Source organism: Equus przewalskii, chromosome 3 (genome assembly GCF_037783145.1).
Source record: "Equus przewalskii isolate Varuska chromosome 3, EquPr2, whole genome shotgun sequence".
NCBI lineage: Eukaryota > Metazoa > Chordata > Mammalia > Perissodactyla > Equidae > Equus > Equus przewalskii.
In genome coordinates, this window is record NC_091833.1 from 87984946 (window position 1) to 88004909 (window position 19964).

A 19964-nucleotide genomic window follows, 5' to 3' on the forward strand; every position below is an offset into this window, starting at 1 on the left:
AGATAATAGGAGGGAGGGGTGGGGAGAGAGGGGAATAGGGTAGGGGAGGTGGGGTAAAAGGGAGAAGAGAAGAGGAGATGGAGGGAGGGAGAGCGATGGAGATTAAAAGAGACTTAAGGCACATAAACTAAATCCAGTGCCAGGAGCTTCTTTGGATATGATGTGAACTAACCAGCTGTGAAAAAGCATTTATGAAACAGTTGGGGAAATTTGAAGCCTAACTAGATCTTTGACAATATCAAGAAATTATTGTTGGAGAAACTGGAACCCCAAAATACATTGCTGTTGGGAATGTAAAATGGTATAGATGCTTTGGGAAACCGTTGGGCAGGTCCTCAAAATGTTATAGAGTTAACATATGGCTTAGCAAGTCTACTCCTAGGTGCATACCCAAGAGAAATGAAAACACATCCACACAAAAATTTGTGCCCAATTGTCAACAGCAGCATTATTCATGATAGCCCTAAAGTGGAAACAACCCAAATGTGTATCAACTGATGAATGGATAAATACAATGTATATAGTCATACATAGGAATATTATTCAGCCATAAAAAGGAATAAAGTACTGATACTTGCTACAACACAGATGAACCTTGAAGATACTATGCTAAATGAAAGAAGCCAGACACAGAAAGTCACATGTTGTAAAGTTCCATTTAAATGAAATGTCTAGAATAGGCAAATCTATACAGACAGAAAGTAGATTATACTATATAATACATATAATATAGTAATTGAGACAGTGTGGTATTGGTACAGGATAGACTAGTCAATGAAAGAGAATAAAGAACCCAAAACCAGACTCACATCTATGACAAATGCTCCATAGTAATTCAGTGGGGGAAAGGATAGTTTTTTGATAAATGGTGCTGGACTGACTGGATATCCATGTGGAAAAGAAAGGTCCTTGACTCCTACCTCACACCACACACAAAAGTTAATTCAAGATGGGCAAAGACCTCAATAAGAGAGCTAAAACAATCAAATCTCTGGAAGCACATAAGACAAATATCTCATGACCATGAGATAGGCAAAGATTTCTTAAATAGGACTAAAAAGCACTAACCATAAAAGAAAAGATGCATAAGTTGGACTTTATTAAAACAAGAATTCCTATCATCAAGACACCACTAGAGAATAAAAACACAAGCCACAGCTCGAGAGACTTTCATAATATATAATAAAGTCCTTCCAATCAGTAAGAATAAGATGAGATGATACAATTAAAAATTAGAAAAAAGATTTGAATAGCACTTCACAAAAGAGGATATTCAAATGGCCAATAAACATATGAAAAGGTGCTCAATATCACTAGTCTTTAGAAAAATGAAATAAAATCATAATGAGATACCACTACACTTCTATAAGAATAGTTACAATGAAATAGACTGAGAAGTATTGGTAAAGATGAGGAGCAACTAAATTCTCTTGCATTGCTGGTAGAGAGCAAATTGGTACAAGTACTTTGAAAAAAATGTTTGGTAGTACCTACTATTGCTAAAAATGTGTATATCCTGACCCAATAATTCTACTCTTGGATATATACCCAATAAAACTGAGTGCTTATGTCCACCAAAAGATATATGAACAGCTTTATTCATAACATGCCCAAACTGGAAATAACCTAAATGTCCATTAACAGAATAATGGGTAAATAAATTGTGGTATGCTCATAGTGGAGTACTACACAGCAATGAATAAGAATGAACTATGGCTACGTGCAGTGACACAGATGCATTTGCAGACTTAATGCTGACTGAAAGAAAGTGGACACAAAAGAGTATATATGTATAATTCCACTAATATGAAATTCATAAACAGGTAAAACCAATCCATAAGGATGGAAGTCAGAACTGTGGCTACCCTTGGTGAGGGGCACTGACTGGGAAGCAACACGAGTGGGCTTCTGGGGAGCTGGAAATGCTCTCTATCTTGATCTGGGTGGGGGTTACACAGGTGTACATATATGAAAAAATTAACTGAGTTGTATACTTAGGATTTGTGCACTCTACTGTATACAAGTTACAACTAAAAGAAAATCCAAACGTTCGTATCTTTTAGAGAGAGATTTTGTGTCCACAAATGAAATGACACGATGTCTGTGATTTGTTTTAAAATAATACAGGGAAAGAGGGTGGGGGTATGAGCAAAATAAGACTGGCCATGTGTTGACAGCTGTTGGAGTTAGATGATGGGTGCAAGGGAGTTTGTTACACGGTTTAGTCTACTTTTGTGTATGTTTGGAAATGTCTCCAAAAAGTATTTAAAACTATTGACAATATCAAAAGTTTCCTTACAGAGTTGACTTACAGTTTCAATTGCCATTTCTATTGCTGCATTATCTTCTGAGCTTGGACATTTCAGGAAGTGTTTAAGTGCCTGAAATGAGAATTGTATAGCAATTAAAAATTTCCAGACTTCTTTCACATTGGGAAAAACAAAGCGTTCACACACACAAAGCAATTATAGTTTGTGTAAGTATCTTCATCTCAACCAAGGGCTTGTACAGTGCTGGGTCTTAAAATATATACTTAAAAGACTGAGAGCAATTTAAAAAAATGGAAGGATCCAGTTGACCCTCTGAAGAACCTACTTCTGATTTCTGATGAAATAAAAATGAAAAATGTACCCTCTTTCAGTAGGAAGATTTAATTATTTTCATTCATTTATTCATTCAACAAATATTTACTGACAACCTGCTACCATGTATATAAGACTATGCTGGACACTATGGAGAATACCAGGAAGGAAATGATATAGCCCCTCCTTTTGTATTATGTACAATCTAATTGGGGAGATCTGTGTGATGTGATGATAGAAGGAAACAATTATTTTAAGTCGTAATTGTCTAACTCCTAAATACCATACCACCACATCTATGAAGAAATTTAAGGCTATAAAAGTTTAAAAGACAAATACGCCGGGGCTGGCCTGGTAGCATAGTGGCTGGGTTCACGTGCTCTGCTTTGGCAGCCTGGGGTTTGTGGGTTTGGATCCTGGGCATGCACCTTCGCACCACTCATCAAGCTATGCTGTGGCAGCATCCCACATACAAAACAGAGGAAGATGGGCATGGATGTTGGCTCAGGGCCAATCTTCCTCAGCAAAAAGAGGAAGACTGGCAATGGATGTTAGCTCAGGGCCAATCTTCCTCACAAAAAAAAATAAAGAGAAAGAAAAAGAAAAAAAAAAGACAGACAAATAAGCAGTATAGCCAGTTGGTTCTATAGGTGCTCTGAGGAAGAAAAGATGGTTAAAATGGGGATGATCCTGAAGGTGTCACAGAAGAAAAAGGCCTGGAAGATGAACAGGTCTGCGGTAGGTGACAAAGAGGGCAGAGAAGAATCTAGATGAAGAACAAGGATGGGAAAAGGCTAGTGGGAATGTAGGATTCTTCAGGGGATGCCAGATTGGGAAGGTCAGGCTGCTTGGTCAAATTGTGGAAATTCTCTTGAGCTAAGGAGTTTGGACTTAGTATTTAAGAGGCCATAAACAGCAAATTGGTGACCTGAAGGCTGAATTCACACACAGACATGTTTCTTTGGCCAGTGAGGTATAAACAAATATCTGGGCCCATATTTTAAAGTAGGGAGGCTCAGGCTTCTATTTCTCATGAAAAAATTAAATGATCTTGCATTACTGGGCCCAAACTCCTGAATGGCAACAAGTTTCCAGAGGTGAGCAGCAGCTGTGCCCTTCAAACAGAACAGGTGCCATGCAGCATCACCATCCTGTCACACCATGAGTGCACAGCATCACCCACAGCTTCATTTATTTCTGTCCTTTGTGAGAAACATAACCCGTGCTTTTGGGGCTCTTTAGCAATGAAAGCGACTACCATTTGGGGAACAAAATGGAGGATGAGTTATAGGGAGAGAAACTAAAAACAGGGAAAATAGGAAAATACTGCAAAAATCTAAAGTGAGGTCACCCTGGTTTGGATTAAGTTGACGGAAGTTAGAATGAAAAGAGAGAGACGTGAGAGAGATTATGGAGGAAGAATGTGACTGGGTGTGGCAGAGAGGGGAAGATTTTAAAATTGACTTTGAGATTTCACACGTGGGTGTCTGGGAACACAAGATACTTAAAAATAAGTCTTATACTCGTTCCTGCGGAGTCCACTGCATGTTTTCTGGGCAAATACTAACTCGTGAATATTGGCCACACAGCAAGAAGAATTTTCCAGCTTGAAAATGTCTTTTTTCTCCTTCAAAATATAAGGCAATGCTTTGGTAGTCTTCATTAGTAGTGTCTTCAGAACCTACAACAGAAGCTCATTGAGTAATACATCTGAGTAAAACTTATTTTACGTTAGCAATAAAAGGTAAACAAGATCTTAAAAACGGCTGATCTAAAAGTAGGTGATTAAAAACTTTCAACAGCAAATAGCAATGTTATTATCCGTGCCTGTTTTCATCACAAAACACACTCATCACAATTACCCCACAAATCAACTCTGCTCCGTCTTCTCTTCACTCTACACAAGACTCAGGAGAGGAATTATGAGGCTTTGTGAGAATCTAGGGTACGGTTTGACATCACCCTTAGTGACCTTTACCATTCTTTAAGAGTCTCAATCGCGTTTCCTAAAACAACAGGAACAACTAGGACTATAATCTCAACCACCAATTGCCTGGAGTTGCAGAACAAGCAGAAGCCAAGTTCCCCGTAATACGCATGAACCCGCCCCCCTTCCTCAGCGACACCTGCTTTAAACAACAGTCTGTCTGCCTTTGTCAGACAAGTAAGGAAGATGACAGTCAAGTGGACAACAGATGTTCTATTTTTCCTTTATCACTGCTTTTCTTTTGGTTTGAGGCTTAAACATATTAAGCACAGAGGAAGAAGGAGCTCAAAGCTGCTGGCGTGCCACTCGCTGTTTACATTTACCCACAGGAGCTGGAGGCTCAGGACGCTACCCAAGCGACATCCGCCCTGTGCCTCCAGCCCAAGGCAGATGGGAGTTTATAAGAGCAGCGGGTACAGAAAGGTGGAGAGAAGTGTGTGTGTTGTTCTGGGGGTGGGTGGGGGTGAGTATGTACATGATATAGGATAAGCCACATCCGTACGAAATTCGAAAAACTGAAGTGTGTTAGTGCAATGGTGATTTGTAACATTAGGACAGAAGTGTCATCTGTCAAGTTAAACATGAATAATTCTAATGTTGCTTTTATCGGTACTTCTTTTTTTTAACTATTTATTTTCAGTAATTATCTGAATGACTTCCTAAGATATTAGAAGATGCTTTTACCTATTTGTTCCCTGACAGACTGAAACAAAAGTTTTCTCATGACTCCTATCATCAATTCTTATGGGCATTTTGTGAATTTTAAAAAACAAAATCACACAAAAGGACAAGTATTTTATGATTCCACTTATATGAGGTACCACGAATAGTCAAATGCATAGAGACAGAAAGTAGAACAGCGGTTACCAGGGGTTGAAGGGAACAGGGAGTCACTGTTGAATGGATACAGAGTTTGAGTCTAGGATGACGAAAAAGGTCTGGAGATGGATGGTGGGGATGGTTGCACAGTGTGAATGTACTTAATGCAACCAAGCTGTACACTTAAAAATGGTTAAAGTGGTAAATTTAAGTTATCTATGTTTTACCACATACACACACAAACAAAGCAAAACACCACCACAAGTAATGGCCCATAAAATGAAAATCTGAAAGTTCTTTCAGTAGTTTCTAAGAGTAATTGCAAACATGGGAGGAAAACCTATAAGCAGGTGTTCTCAGGTTATAAACTTCTCTTTTGGACTTTCGAATCTTTAAAGACCACGTCTTGCGTATATCACTCTTCTTCAAAGTAATCATATATTCTTAATTTGTAACTCAATTTAAAAAATTTATGAAAATATTCACTTTCTCAAATATCATTCTGCATGTCCTGTCACCTTCGTTTTGGAAGATTGCTTTCCCACTGGTTGATCAATAGCAGGATGTGGGAAATCTGGTATCTCTTGGAATTCACCCAGAAAACCTTAATTTCTGAAAACGGTCTTATAATTCCATCTTACCTTTAAGGCGATAGCAGGGATCCTGGAATCTGACAGGTAACATATGGATACGTGTGTGTCTATGTCTAAATGGTGTGTGCACGTGTGCTTGAGGGTACATCAATCTGACCATTAGATCATAAGAGTCAAAGTGTTTCTATGATAAAAATCTTAAAGAGAAATTAGGGAAAATAATGATATTTACCGATAATGTCTGCATATATTTCCATTTTGTTGTGTTGCTGAGCCAGTGTGAAAGCTTCATTGTTACATTTGGACATAACGAGAAACTGGATGGCAGACCCATAGTCACCTAACTGTAGAAAAAACCTAAAACGAAGTACTTTCATTAGCTTGACTCATTAAATTAAGTTTGTTATTTACAAAATAAAATCTTTTTAAACCATGAGAAATTATTTCAAAATAAAAGTGTATTAGTTAAACTGCAGTTCTATAGTATATGCTTATATCTGACAAACATACTCTCATATGCTGACCACAACAAACAGTATTTGAATTTAAACATTTGGACCTAATAAAAAAGGTAGGAAAAAATAAATATTCCATTTGAATTTATTTATTTGATAAGAGGAAGTGGGCTCTTCTTTTAACGCTAGTTTTTGGAGTCCAAAAATATTAATGCATTATGTTACCTGGCCACCATTTTGGCCCCATCCAGAGACTGGGTCTGTCTGACAACACTGACGGCCTTTTCAGGATTGTTGAGATGGTCCAGATAGATGCGGATTACACTGTTCCACTGTTTTGCATTCTCATACGCCAGAACAGCTTCTTTGTATCTATAAGAAATACTCAGTTCGGACAAACTTTCTTAACACTGTCACAATTGGGGGAAAAATGTCAAGAAATGTTTGAGACACTTTTCTCTTTTATTGATGGTGGTTGCTTATTTTTCTTGAACTTCTTTGTTTTTCATCAGAAAGAATACCAGGAAGCATCTCACTAAAATGTTCTTCTTAGGGGTTTATAAACAAACAGTAAAATACCAATATTGAATTGTAAATACCAGTATTGAACACTAAAATACCAATATTGAATTCACCAAATGTGAAAATGAACACATTTCAATATCTATATAATTTTTTTACATTTTACTTGTTTTTTTTTGACTGGGAAGATTATAAGAGTAATATAGGCTTATTTTAGAAAACAGAAAATATGGAATTTTTCACAATTAGAGCTGTAGTTTAACAGTGATATATAAAATCTTTGTGTGTCGACCTCTAGATGGAGCTCAAGACTTCTCTTCAGTCTCCATTAACTCTCCAGCTCTTTCCATTTCAACAAGACATTCAGTGTATAAATATCTATTTCCTAAGGTTACTTTTCTGAAAGTAGAGGGTATTAACCTTTAAAAATCTCTTAATACATATTGCCAAATAGCTTCATAAAGGCTTTAGAAATTTACCCCCCCATTAGTCATGTATAACAAATGCATGTTTGCGTGTGTGTGAGGAAGACTGGCCCTGAGCTAACATCTGTGCCCATCTTCCTCTATTTTATGAATTGGACGCCTGCTGCCACATGACTTGATGAGCAGTGTGTAGGTCTGCACCTGGGATCTGAACCTGTGAACCCCAGGCCGCCAAAGCGGAGTGCAAGAACTTAACCACGACATCATTGGGCCACCAACAAGTGCATTTTGACAGTATGATCATTAGTTTAAAATAAATCCCAATATGATAGGTTAAAATGATATACTGTTGCTTTAATTTACTATTACTGAAGTAGAACTCTTTCGTGTTCGCATGAAATACAATTGCAGAATTGTATTTCCTCCTCTGGGACTCCTCCTTGTCTTTGGCCTATTCCGTCCTAGCACCTTTGAGTTTCTTGTACGAAGTTGCAGGAGATCTTTGTTTATTTAGGATGGTAACTGTCCACAGCTGTATTTTAATACTGTTTTGTGACTTAAATGGTGCAGCCATAGGTGTGGAATCCACATCTCTTCACTTTTCTTTCCCTCTGCATCACTAAGTTATCCTCCTTCATAAAATGACTATCCCTTAACTTCATTTTCACGTCATCTTATATCAAAATTCCAACTTCTAGTATTTAACCCTCAAATAAAAGGAAATAGTAGTCTATATATGAACATATAAAGGATCGACTGAGGCATATGAAGTATGAGGAAAATTCAATAGTCTGCCATGTCAGGCCAGGTGAGGGGTAAAGACGATTTTTGTCTTTCTCAACTTTGCCTTTCTTAGAGGGTTGCAAATACTAACAGTTAGTTTATAAAACATTAAATTTGTGTAAATTTGAGAAAGCGTGCAAACCTTCCGTCTGCTTCTTTAGCTTTGGCATACTGCAAGTGAATCTTTGGAGAAGAAACATGAGGCAGAAGCTCACCAACTTTGGCCCTAGAAAGGTAGGTTTAGGAGAGTATCAGCACCATAGTCACTCCCAAAGGAGCTTCCTACAATCAAATGTTAGTCTTTAGGATTCAAAAAACAGTTAGCATGATCTTTCTAAAATCTTGGCTCCTACAGGTAAAAGATTTAACAGGTTTTTCTCTCGACCCTCCACCACCAGCCCACCCACTGTGGGAAAATGAAGGTTAGTTCATTAACAATTTGGGGCAACAGGGCTTTTTTTTCCCCTAGTAATTTATCTGATCCGGATTTCCCCATACCAAACCAAGTGAATGTGGTGTTCTCTGGAAAAAGAACTACAAATACGAACTCATATAAGAAAAGAAAAAGGAGATGGAAGGAAGGCCCAGATAGGCAGAACAGGACGTACAGACAGGCAGGAGGAGCAGCAAGGAAAAAGGTGGGGAGACCATCGGACCCATTCACTTTCACACTTGCTCAGAACAAATTCCAGCAAATTCTTACCAGTTCTTACAGCGGATGTAAACAGATGCTGCTTTGTCATAGTAGAGACCTTTTTCATACAGTTGGGCTGCTTCTGAAAATTGCTAAAACAATATGAGATTATTAAAGTACTCAATTTTTTATGCCTAAGATCACATGAATGTTTGCACACGGAAAAGCTCACCTTCATATTCTCCAGGATGGCTCCACAGTCTCTCTTAAGGACCCTGCTGGGATGCTTGAGGGCTTGGTTAACCCCTCGGCGTATGTCTCCCATTCTTATGGACATCTGGGCCACTCCAGCCAGACACACTTCATCATGCTCCTGTAAGGATAAGGCCGATAACTAACAATCAGACCCAAACTTAAAATGATGTATTTCAGCCAAACAATTAATTTAAATTTAAAACGAGCCCAAAGGTTATGGTCTACTTTCATTAATCTTTTCAGGCAAATCTAAAGATTTTGAAGTAACATTGAGTCTTTTTTTAAAAATCATCTGTTACAAAGTTATATTTTTTTTCTTCAGATGTCTAGATATTTTATGCTTATGATCAAATTTTTACTATCCCTTGTCATAATGCCTTGCATATCTTTGTATGTCTTCTTGGTATAAAATTTTATGTAAGAAGTAATATAGTGGATATATAACATAAACGCTATGAATAAAATTAAGAGGAAAAAACTGTTTATCAAATTGAAGATTTCTCTACTAGGCATAATTAAACATTAAAAACTTTATTAATTTGTTTAAAATTGTTTAATTCATTAAAGATAGCTAAAGAACTTTTCAAGTAACCAATCTGCACTAGTAAAATGTAATATCAAATTACATTTTATGTAAAGGAGCACATCTAGTAGAACATTCTGTGATGACGGAAATGTTCTATATCTGCACTGTCCAACATGGTGGCTAATAGCCACAAGTGGCTACTGAAACATGGCTAGCATGACAGAGGAACTAAATTTTAAATGTTATTTAATTTTAAATCATTTAAATAGCCACATGTGGCTAGTAGTTACTGTATTTGCGAACACCGATAAAGCATGAACTAAAACAGACATAGCCAAAGAAAATGTCAAAACCCAAGAGATAAATGAGCAAAGGACATGATTAGACAACTCATAAAAATATAGACACAACTTGCCCACAAATAAATAAAATGTACTCAACTTCCCCAATAATCAAACACACATAAAATGTCTTTTTTTTTGCTAATCAAATTGGTAGAGATAAAACGATTGATAACATTCAGTGTTATGAGAATGTGGGGGAGATGGACACTTTCATATACAACTGATAGCTGTACGAATCACTACAATTTTTTTGGACAGCAATATACAAATTTTAAAGCACACATTTTATGACCTAGAAATCCTACCTGTAAGAATATATCCCTCATAAATACCCTCGTAGGTAGTTAAAGATACACCTACTAGGTAGACTTTTCATCGCAGTGTTTTTGATTGTAAAAAAAACCCAAAGCAAACTATAATTCAATAAGGGAGTGGATGAAAAAACTATGGTACATCCAAACAGTGGAATATTAGACGCTCTTAAAAGATTAAAACAGATTCGTATGTATTGACTTGGAAAGACCATGAAGAAAGAAAAATGCTGCTTTTCACAGAATTGATTCTCAGGTGATCTTTGCTGAATGAATGAAAAAGAATGATTTCATATTTAGAAAAATCCACATTACATACATAGTTGTATGCTTAGAAGAGACTCTAGATGGAAATACATGAAATCATTAATAGTGGTTACCATTAAGGGGTGTGGATATAGAAGAGAATGTTGGAATCTCACTTTTCATGTTAACATACTTTGGTGATTTTTTAAATTCACTATAATGAAATGGTATTATTTTTGTAATAGAAATGTTAAATATAAAACAGAAAATAAAAAGATTTTCAACCTTTGCAAGACATCACCTAACTCTAAAACATCAATTTTATTGCAAAATTTAGCTTCTTGAGCTAAAATTCTGGGGTGGGAGAATGTGCTGGAATAGTGGGTAAAGTGCACGCTTTCCAGGTTCATCATAAAAGACGCAGCGTGAGAGACGAAATGGTAGGTGAACTTCTATGGACTGGGAATTCACTTTTAAAGTGGTTATTGAAACTTCTTAAAAGAGTAAAAGGGAAAGCTTTATGAAAATCTTAGTTAGCCTGTAAGTAGAAAGGGAAAAATCTTACAGCCTTAATAAGCAGCTCATATTTAGGATGCAAAAGAAAACGTATCTTTTTTAGACTGATAAAAATATTGTCATCTTTAGTTTTTAAGAGTTTAAAATATTTTAAAATGATGTAACTATATCCTTGCAAAGTTGTTGAAAAACTGAAAAAATGCTCACATGCTAGATGTTGAATAAATACAGTGCAAATAAGACAATTTAAGTGGAAATAACACACCCAAAGATAAAAATGCATCTCTTATCTTTATTCAAGGTTACCTTATTATCACCTGTTATTCCTTTCTCATAATGAGCCAATGCATTTACATAATCACCCCTGAAAGAAAAATCAGAGTGAATTTTAATACATATTTAAGCATCTTATTTACGTATACAGTCACATGTTGCTTAATGACGAGGATACGTTCTGAGAAATGCATTGTTAGGCGATTTTGTAGTTGTGCAAATATCATAGAGTGCACTTCCGCAAACCTAGATGGTACAGTCCACTACACACCTAGGCTCTATGGTACTAATCTTAGGGGACCACTGTCGTATATTTGGTCTGTCATTGACTGAAATGTCGTTATGCAGCTCACGACTGTATAAGATTTAAAACATAACCTTTGTCACTGAGTTGCCTGGGCTCACAAAAGATGTGATATACAACATATATGCAAGCATTTTTTTCAAGTGCAGTCTATTATTATTTTGCTACTTCAAAAATAATTATTAAGGTGAATTATACTAGACTGTAAGGTAATAACTTTGCTGTATGCTAGGCATTTTGGGGAGCTACATTAAATTTCATGGGCCACTTTTGGTCATCTCCTTTGGGGCACTAAATGACAATATGTGACCATAAAAAACAACGAATTTTCCAAAGACCCAATATTTATAAATAGAATATGAATTCAGAGAATCTGGGTAGAAATGGAGGAACACGCTGAGGATTACAGTATTGGGGATCCTGGTTCTCACTCTGATAAAAAGCATTATACACAATATAAATAGCAATACTCCCTATTCCCATGACTGATGCCAGCATGGATCTGCAGATCCACAGGACATATGTATTATCTCAATTTGTTTTTGTTATTTGAGACAGAATGGATCAATGATTTGCATAAGACCCACTTGGAGATCCATCTTCCCCTGAGAAACCATCTCCTCCAGAATAAATTAATTGGCTCTGAAAATGGCATTATTTGAGATCCATTTGAGCTCCACCTTATCTGTTCAGGCAAGTCTTTCAACTAGGCCTCACTCGGTTTCCTCATCTCTTGGTGTACAAGGAATCTTTTGGAAGAAAAGCTGTTCCGCTGATTGAGAACCTTGTTTTGGACAGCCCAGCGCTCCACAGGCAGCAATGTTTCTAAGTGGAAATTTCTAATATTTGGACGCAATGACATCAACACAGCTAGGAGTATCTCCTGACTACAGGAATGAAAGTCCCTCCTTCAGGAGCCTGAGGTTTTCCTATGGCAAGCCCAATTAGGAGATGCTAAGTTAAGATTTTGGAACTCTCACTTTATTTTTATGTTATTTTAGCTTACTCACTTTATTATTATTTTATTTTGGAACTCCCATATGAATCTAGCTCATTAGGCTAATCCCAGACTAGAGAGCTAAATCCCTCCCACAGTTGATAGACTGGTCCTGCTTTGACCCAATCAAGGTCTTGGATGCATAATGAAACCAACTGTTGGAACTGAGCACAGACCTAGGGCCTTAGCAGTCAAAATCAGCAGCTGGTGGCTACTCAGATATTTGATGATGATGAGATATACCTAGTTAATTACTGCTATCACAAGGGAAACCCTCCTGATTGTTGGGGGCCAGGGTATGTGTCTAGATCAGGGTCCAGGGGTCAGCATACAAATAGCAGTGAAAGTTTTGGGAATTGGTGGCTTCTTGGTCAAGTGTTGAGCAGAAGGGTTAAAAAATATCAACAAGAAAGCATAGGCTGTCCGTTGGCCTCAGCTCATCTGACTATAATGAGACAGTTTGAGAGTCTACTACAAAAGCTTCAATTCCTTTGAAAGAAGAAAAAATCAATGTCTTTTGGATGGTCCAAGGGTTACTGGGGTGTTTGTGCTCTGACAGGATATGGGGGGTCATCTCCCGATGTAGTGACCCTTTTCTCTTTAGCACAGAAGTTCTGTATTCTAAGACTCTGTCACCTCCAGGATAGAGATGGAGGCCCAGGGCACTGGGCCTTGTCCCTTGTGTTATGCCCTAAGATTCCAATTTGTCCTTTTTAATGTATGGATTTACTTTGTAAGGGGCAGAAAGGTGACAAATGTAAATCAAGGTTGATTAAGAAGAAATAAAATATCCAAAAAGTTTTCATTTGCAAAATGGAAAATTTAAAATAAGGTATCCTGGTTAGAAATAAAAAGTACTTTAAAAATATATATATATTTTTAAAGATTGGCACCTGAGCTAACATCTGTTGCCAATCTTGTTTCTTCTTCTTCTTCTTCTTCTCCCCAAAGCCCCCCCATACATAGTTGTATATTCTAGTTGTAAGTCCTTCTAGTGTGCTATGTGGGACGCCCCCCTCAGCATGGCCTGATGAGCAGTGCCACGTCCGCACTCAGGATCCGAACCAGTGAAACCCTGGGCTGAAGCGGAGTGCACAAACTTAACCACTCGGCTATGGGCCAGCCCCAAAGAATACTTTTTGATAGAATAATTTCTCCAACTATTATCTGTGTGTCATATTCTTAATGAATCCAAAGTCTGTATGAAAATAAAGAACTATATAAAAATGTTTTTGTAAAAAATCAAATGTTAAAACCATATTTTCTTTGTTCAAAGAATAATATTTTTCTACATGTCACTATTTTTGAAATTGGAATGTATCTTACAATGAACCTGAAAGGTAATTGTCCGGTTGTGATGTGGTGTCATTGTACATACACGTGTGAACTTATATTTGCAAATAAATTATTCCTTTGTTGTCTCTGCAGGTATTTGCACTAGTAGCATTAACCATGGCTGAGTGTGAGCTTAAAGCTGGATCCTGAATGCCTCTAAAATTACACTTTATGCAGCATTGAAATAAAAATGTATAGTCTGTTGATTAAGACTTCTGAAAATTAAGACTGTCAAGCAATTAGGAGCATTAGAAAATTCTAAATCTCTCAGAATAGATTACGGCATTTCCAAAGGTAGGAAAGATTTGTGAAGCCTATTTACGCATCATGAAGGATCATTACTCAAGCACTGAATATCTGCCCGTGAAAAGCTTCTGGCTTGATTTTCAACATTAACTGTTGAATTTTTATCCATATGCAATTCAATTAACAAAAAAGAAAAACTACAAATTTAAGCAAATGGAAGTTATAGACTAAAACTTGGTATTTTTCACTATACCTGGAAATTACACTTCAAATCCTCAAAATGTTCAAGGGGGTCAAGATCATGAGCAAAGGTTATGAAAAGGGGTATGTCACCCTGATGCTATGCATAAGTGTTGCTGGCCAAATGTGATTCAAAACAATATTCAGACTCTAAATGTAGAAAAGGCTTGGACCCAAACTTAGATTTTGATGCTGAAAATGAAAGTGGGTAAATGCATGGATAAGACATTATTAGTTAGAAAAAATATTTTTTGGATGTACAATTAATACGGCTTTTTCCCTCTTCAGCAATTATTAAGTCAGTGGAGAGCCTTATAATAAATGGCAGCTTAGAATTGAAGATATTCAGTAATTAGATACCGATTAAAACATACAAAGAGGAGGACTCACGTGAATTCAAGCTGAATAGCATATTCTTTTGATATAAATGGTATTTGGTCTGGGGCTAAACGCTTGGCCAGTTGTAGAGCACTGTCCCAGTGCTGTAAATCCCTTCTCATCTATCAGGAAGAGAAAGGTCTTAATTTCAAATGAACAAATTATTTTGTACAGTCACTATATAGCGCTAGTTTTAATAAGAGTGATTACAAAAACTTTTTGTTTAAAAAACGGAATTGATCTTTGCAAAGATAATACATTTCTATGGCATACATTCTCAGTGGGGGCGACAGAGCCCCAAGGAGGTGAAAATTTTTTTTGCTCTTGGGGAGCAAAAACCTCTGAGTTATTACAGTGGTCTGTGGCTCTCTAAAACTCAATCCTATCCAACAAAAACTTTATCTTTAGTATTTAATTTTTCTCAATAGGGAAAAATTGAATTAAAGTTCAATTAATTAAATTAAAACTAATTTTTCTTCTTAGAGGGCAGATTACAAAAGTTGAGAAATACTTTACTATAGGAATTGATATTATTTTCTGAGAAAATCTGAAGCTATGTCACAACATGCATAATAGCACACATAAATCAAAGTGAATGAGTCTTTCTCCCTGGCTCCCGAGGTCTTCTATCTGTGTCTGGTGCACAATTTCAAATATAAACTAATTATTAAAGAGTTTTTAGAGATCACTCCTCACTTTATTCACACTTTGTAAAGAATTAATAATAGCTAACATTTTTCAAGGGCTGTTTTCTGCCAGGCACTGTTCTAGGGCACGAGCTTTTTTACTTTTCACAACTAGGCCTTTTGCAATCAACTGTTCTTGCGCCCATTTTAGAGATTCAGAGACTGAGGTAAAGAGAGGCTAGTTTTGCACATGAACTCACACTGTTAGTATGTGGCAGAGTCGGGCAGTAGGGCTTCGCCTCTGATCTCTTTATCTAGCTAACTCATCGGCCTTCAAAGTGAGGCTAAGGAACGACAGGGAGCAATCACCCGTCTCCACTGTGAAGCCATCACCTCAAATCCTTTACAAATCTAGTCTCACGTGACAAGTGTCCACAGCAAAAGGCAGAAGAGCTAAGATGACGTCTTTGCCCTCACTCATCACAGCATATTCCTACGTTAGTGCATACCAATCCAAGTTCTGAAAGCTTCTCAGGGTGTCCTCAATGACCTTAAATAACACTGTAAAATTATTTCAATTTCCTCTTAAAGAAATTAATTTAGTTCACTTAAAACTTAAAATTAAAATTTGCTATAAAATAGTTTGAACAAGGGAAGTTGTGATATTAATCGCAAATATGTTTTCAAAACCAACTCCTCTACGTAGTTGTGGAAATGCTGGTTCGAGGTGGAAAAATGGTAATGACAACAGCTACCCCTTTTGTGTCTTTACAACTGCTAGGTCACTGTTCCAAAAAATCTAATCTCAGTTTTAAATCTTTACAACAACCCTGTGGGCTAAGTAGTTATCCCAACTTTAAAGAAACGGGATCTTGGGCACGTAAAGATAAGATAACTTGTCCAAGTTTACACAGAGCTGGGATTTGAACCCAGACATGCCCGACTCGAAAGTCCGTGTTCTTAATCACTACTCCGGGCAGCCACATCTCTCTCCTTCCTTGCGTTGAACTGGGTCCTTCACTCTGTGCTAGTCCTTTCCCTGCAGTGCTCACCTCTGGGGAGCTAGTGATGGTACACTAGTCCTTAGCCCACCTCTTAATACACAAGAGAAGTTCATACAATAGATAGAGGATAAATGCACCTCAGTTTTCCCATTTAGAAAATAGAGAAAATAATAGTACTATCTCACAGAATTGTTGTGAGGGTTAAACTGACTAAAATATGCTAAGTGCTTAGCAAAGTGCCTGGCACCTGTGAGCACTCAATAAACGGTGGCTGTGTTTATTTGGATATGTTTTTGGAAGTTACATAGTCTATTCTCTACGGACACATTTAGACTTTAAATTATTTTATAATATTACAGTATCATGCCTTTTATGGCTCCACAGAACGTAGAATGAAAATGTTTTGAAGTTAATGAGTACTCAGGGGTTCTTAAAGCTGCAGTCTAAATTTTAGGAGGGGGAAGGCATGTGGTGTCTGGTACCAAGAAATTTTAACTTTAAATACAAAAGGTGAGAGCCTCCTTTACACATTCCTCTGCCCCTGCTTATTTGCTACCATACCTCCAGGGCAGCAACAGGACAGCTGGATGCAAGGTACAGGTCCTGAGCCAGGTTGAAATCATTCGTAAACATGGCAAGGTGTCCTGCCAAAAGACTGTAGTCCTCTATTCCCTACAAATAGAAGCAGTGTTAATGAGAAGAAATACATAGGTTTACTTTTTTTTCTTTTAAAAAAAAAATACTTCGCTTAGTAGGAAGTGGTAATTGTTTTATCAATTAACGTGTTTATGAGATAGCTAAGAGTAACTGCATAAATGTAAAACCTTTGAATAAATAAGATTTAAATCCTAAACTGGTAGGTCTTGTAAAATGCTTACCTTTATTTGTTCCAAGGACATCACTATGCCAACATTTCCGATCGTCCGGTAAACACGAATTGCAAACTCCACTTCCATGTGGTGCAGACAAGCTCTGGCCAACTCGTTCCAGGCAGCGTGATCCTGCAGAATCCTGCACATTTCCCAAGCATCGGAGAACCTAGGATTTGAGTACATAAAGCTTAATCAGGGCACTCTACTTGTTCCCTATTAGGTAATTTTCAGATTACATATAATTTAGTGTTACGGCCTAGATAAATTTTGCAAAACGTTTCTTAATCTGTGATCATCATTTCCAAATTATGAAAAACTACAGAAACTTTTCTTCCTTTTTTGGAGATGTTTTTCCTTGAATTTCTTTTATTAATCTGAATCTACTCTGTGTAACCACCCTCTCTCATTAACGACTAATTCTATTTATTTATTTACTTTTTGGTTTACTTCACACATACATGAAAATTATTTTTGTTCTCACATAAGTCTAATAAAATTACTACTCTATTTCTATAAATTTGTAAGTTTAAAACCGGGGTCAGTAAACTGTGGCCTACAGGCTAAATCCATTCAGCTGCCTGTTTTTGAAAATAAGTTCGAATGAAACACGGCCATTCATCAGCCCATTTGTACCAATTCTCGGGTGCTCTTGCGCCACAACAGCTGACTTGAGTAGTTGTGACAGAGATCCTATGGTTCTTAAAGCCTGAAATACTTACCATTCGGCTCATAACAGCAAAAGTTTGCTGACTTCTGATTTAAAACATGACCGTAAGTACCAATTAAGCTTTTTGTGGAATTCCTACATTAATGAATATATTACGTCTATCCATCTATTCACCTATGCATTTTTCCATCCAACACATTTACTGAGTACCTATTATGTGCCAGGAACTGTGCTTGGAACCAAGACACAAAGATCAAACAAAGTCACTGTCCTTTAGGTGGTCACAATTGGGAAAGGTGGAAGAGACAGAAGTAAGCAGATGACTATAACACAGTATGACAGAGACAATGCAGCGCTTACAATATGCGAGTCTTTGTGCTAAGTACTATGCATAAATTCTCTCACTGGATTACCCTAACAACTGTATCCACCACGTATTACTATTTCTTCTTAAAGATGAGGAGAGTGAGGCTTAGAGGTCTTCAAAGACTAGCCCAAGTCACACGGTGGAAAGTGGTAAAGTGCTCTAAACCACTGAGTATACTGCATCCTGACTCTGAGATGACATATCAGAGAGGTCCCCAACCTAGACTGCCAGTGGTCGGTCAGGCGAAGGCTTCCTGGGGCAGGAGAGGGCTCCGATGAATGGTGAAGAGGGAGGAGTTAACTACGTACAGAGATAGGGGAAGTTCATTCCCGGAAGAGAAAGCAGCATGTGCCAAGGCAAAGAAGCATGAAAAACATCTAATTCCAGCAGCCAGTGGCACAGAGGGAGTGGAGAAGTGGGCACAGTCAAGGCTGGTATCAAATCATCAAGTGCCTAGTATGTCACGCTGAGGTCTCTGAGGAGCAGGGATTTCTTCCTAAGGGTGATGGGAGGTCAGTGAAAGATCTTCAGCAGGGGAATGAGAGGATAAGACCCATTTTCAAGTGTGTGAAGAGATTAGAGTGTCATGAGGCTGTCAGCAGAGAGAGGAGCCAGGAAGTGGTTGCATTATATATTATTCCAAGTGAGGGCCTGAGTTAAGATGCGGGGATACAGGAGGAGAAAAGGATCAGGGGTGTGTGTGTGTAGGTGTAAGTGTGTGTTGGGGGATGTTCATGTGTGATTAGGACAGGGGGAGTAGAGAGGGCTGGGGAAAATGATGAGCTGTTTTAAACTGGGCAAGCTTGAGGAGCTCATGGATTCCCAAATACAGATGACTGGTAGGCAGTGGTAAACACAGGTTTAAGTTGAAGACGCACATCTGGAGTCAGTCTTGTATGGATGGTACCAAAGTCATGTACGTAGAGGAGATTCACCCAAGAAGAATAATTAGAGTGAGAAGAAGGGAGCTCAGGGGACCCTGAGAAACAGCAACGTTTAAGAGAGTCAGAAGAATTAGACCACACAGGAATTCCCATTGGCCCTAAAAGGGAAGAGGAAAAAGCAAGGCAAAATCAAATTTTATTACGATGAAATTAAGATACTGTTGAAATAATTAGGTTTCCTAGAATTTCAAGGTAATTGCGCTATTCGCGTGATTAGAAACCTTTTTGTTCTGAAGGGCTTTTCTTGGAATAAAGCACCAAGAGTATAACAGTACTTCCTTTAGAATTGGTACACATCCTCATATCCATTATCTTATCAGAGCCTCACAATAATCCCGTGAAGTAAACAAGGTAAATACTATTATCTCCATCGGTTTTAATAGGATTTGACCTTAAAATCACAAAAGCAAATGAGAAGCTCCAGAGAACTGTTTTAAACCCTACCTTTTTAGCATTAAAGTCTGTGTCAGCATTTGTCTCAGTTCGTTAGGCCCCACATCTTTTAAACTGTTGAGGAAGCTGTGCGTGCTAAGGTAGATGTTGTTTATTTTTCCACTCTGTGTCTGGCAGGTCAACTCTCCATTATATAACAGCAAAGGTTTATGAGAGAAGGGAACTTTGGTGCCACCAGCCAAAATGACCTTGGATCCTATATTATAAAACAGACATATTAATGCTGAAAAGCTAATACTCACCACAAGCATCAGAAAGGA

The 19964-nt window shown here is 37.6% G+C and overlaps 1 protein-coding gene across 2 annotated transcripts in view; it reads right to left on the minus strand.

Moving 5' to 3' along the window:
- The window catches only part of WDR19 (WD repeat domain 19), a 92235-nt gene that overhangs the window by 26707 nt on the left and 45564 nt on the right, over positions 1-19964 (minus strand). For both annotated transcript variants that reach the window (XM_008520684.2, XM_070615128.1), the window contains 12 exons: positions 19696-19900; positions 17280-17439; positions 16963-17073; positions 14784-14893; positions 11305-11362; positions 9033-9173; positions 8870-8952; positions 8309-8392; positions 6662-6808; positions 6214-6338; positions 4151-4263; positions 2313-2381 (listed from right to left, as the gene is read on the minus strand). In XM_008520684.2, coding sequence (XP_008518906.1) covers positions 2313-2381; positions 4151-4263; positions 6214-6338; positions 6662-6808; positions 8309-8392; positions 8870-8952; positions 9033-9173; positions 11305-11362; positions 14784-14893; positions 16963-17073; positions 17280-17439; positions 19696-19900 — 1406 coding nt within the window. The remainder of the gene's footprint in view (positions 1-2312; positions 2382-4150; positions 4264-6213; positions 6339-6661; positions 6809-8308; positions 8393-8869; positions 8953-9032; positions 9174-11304; positions 11363-14783; positions 14894-16962; positions 17074-17279; positions 17440-19695; positions 19901-19964) is intronic.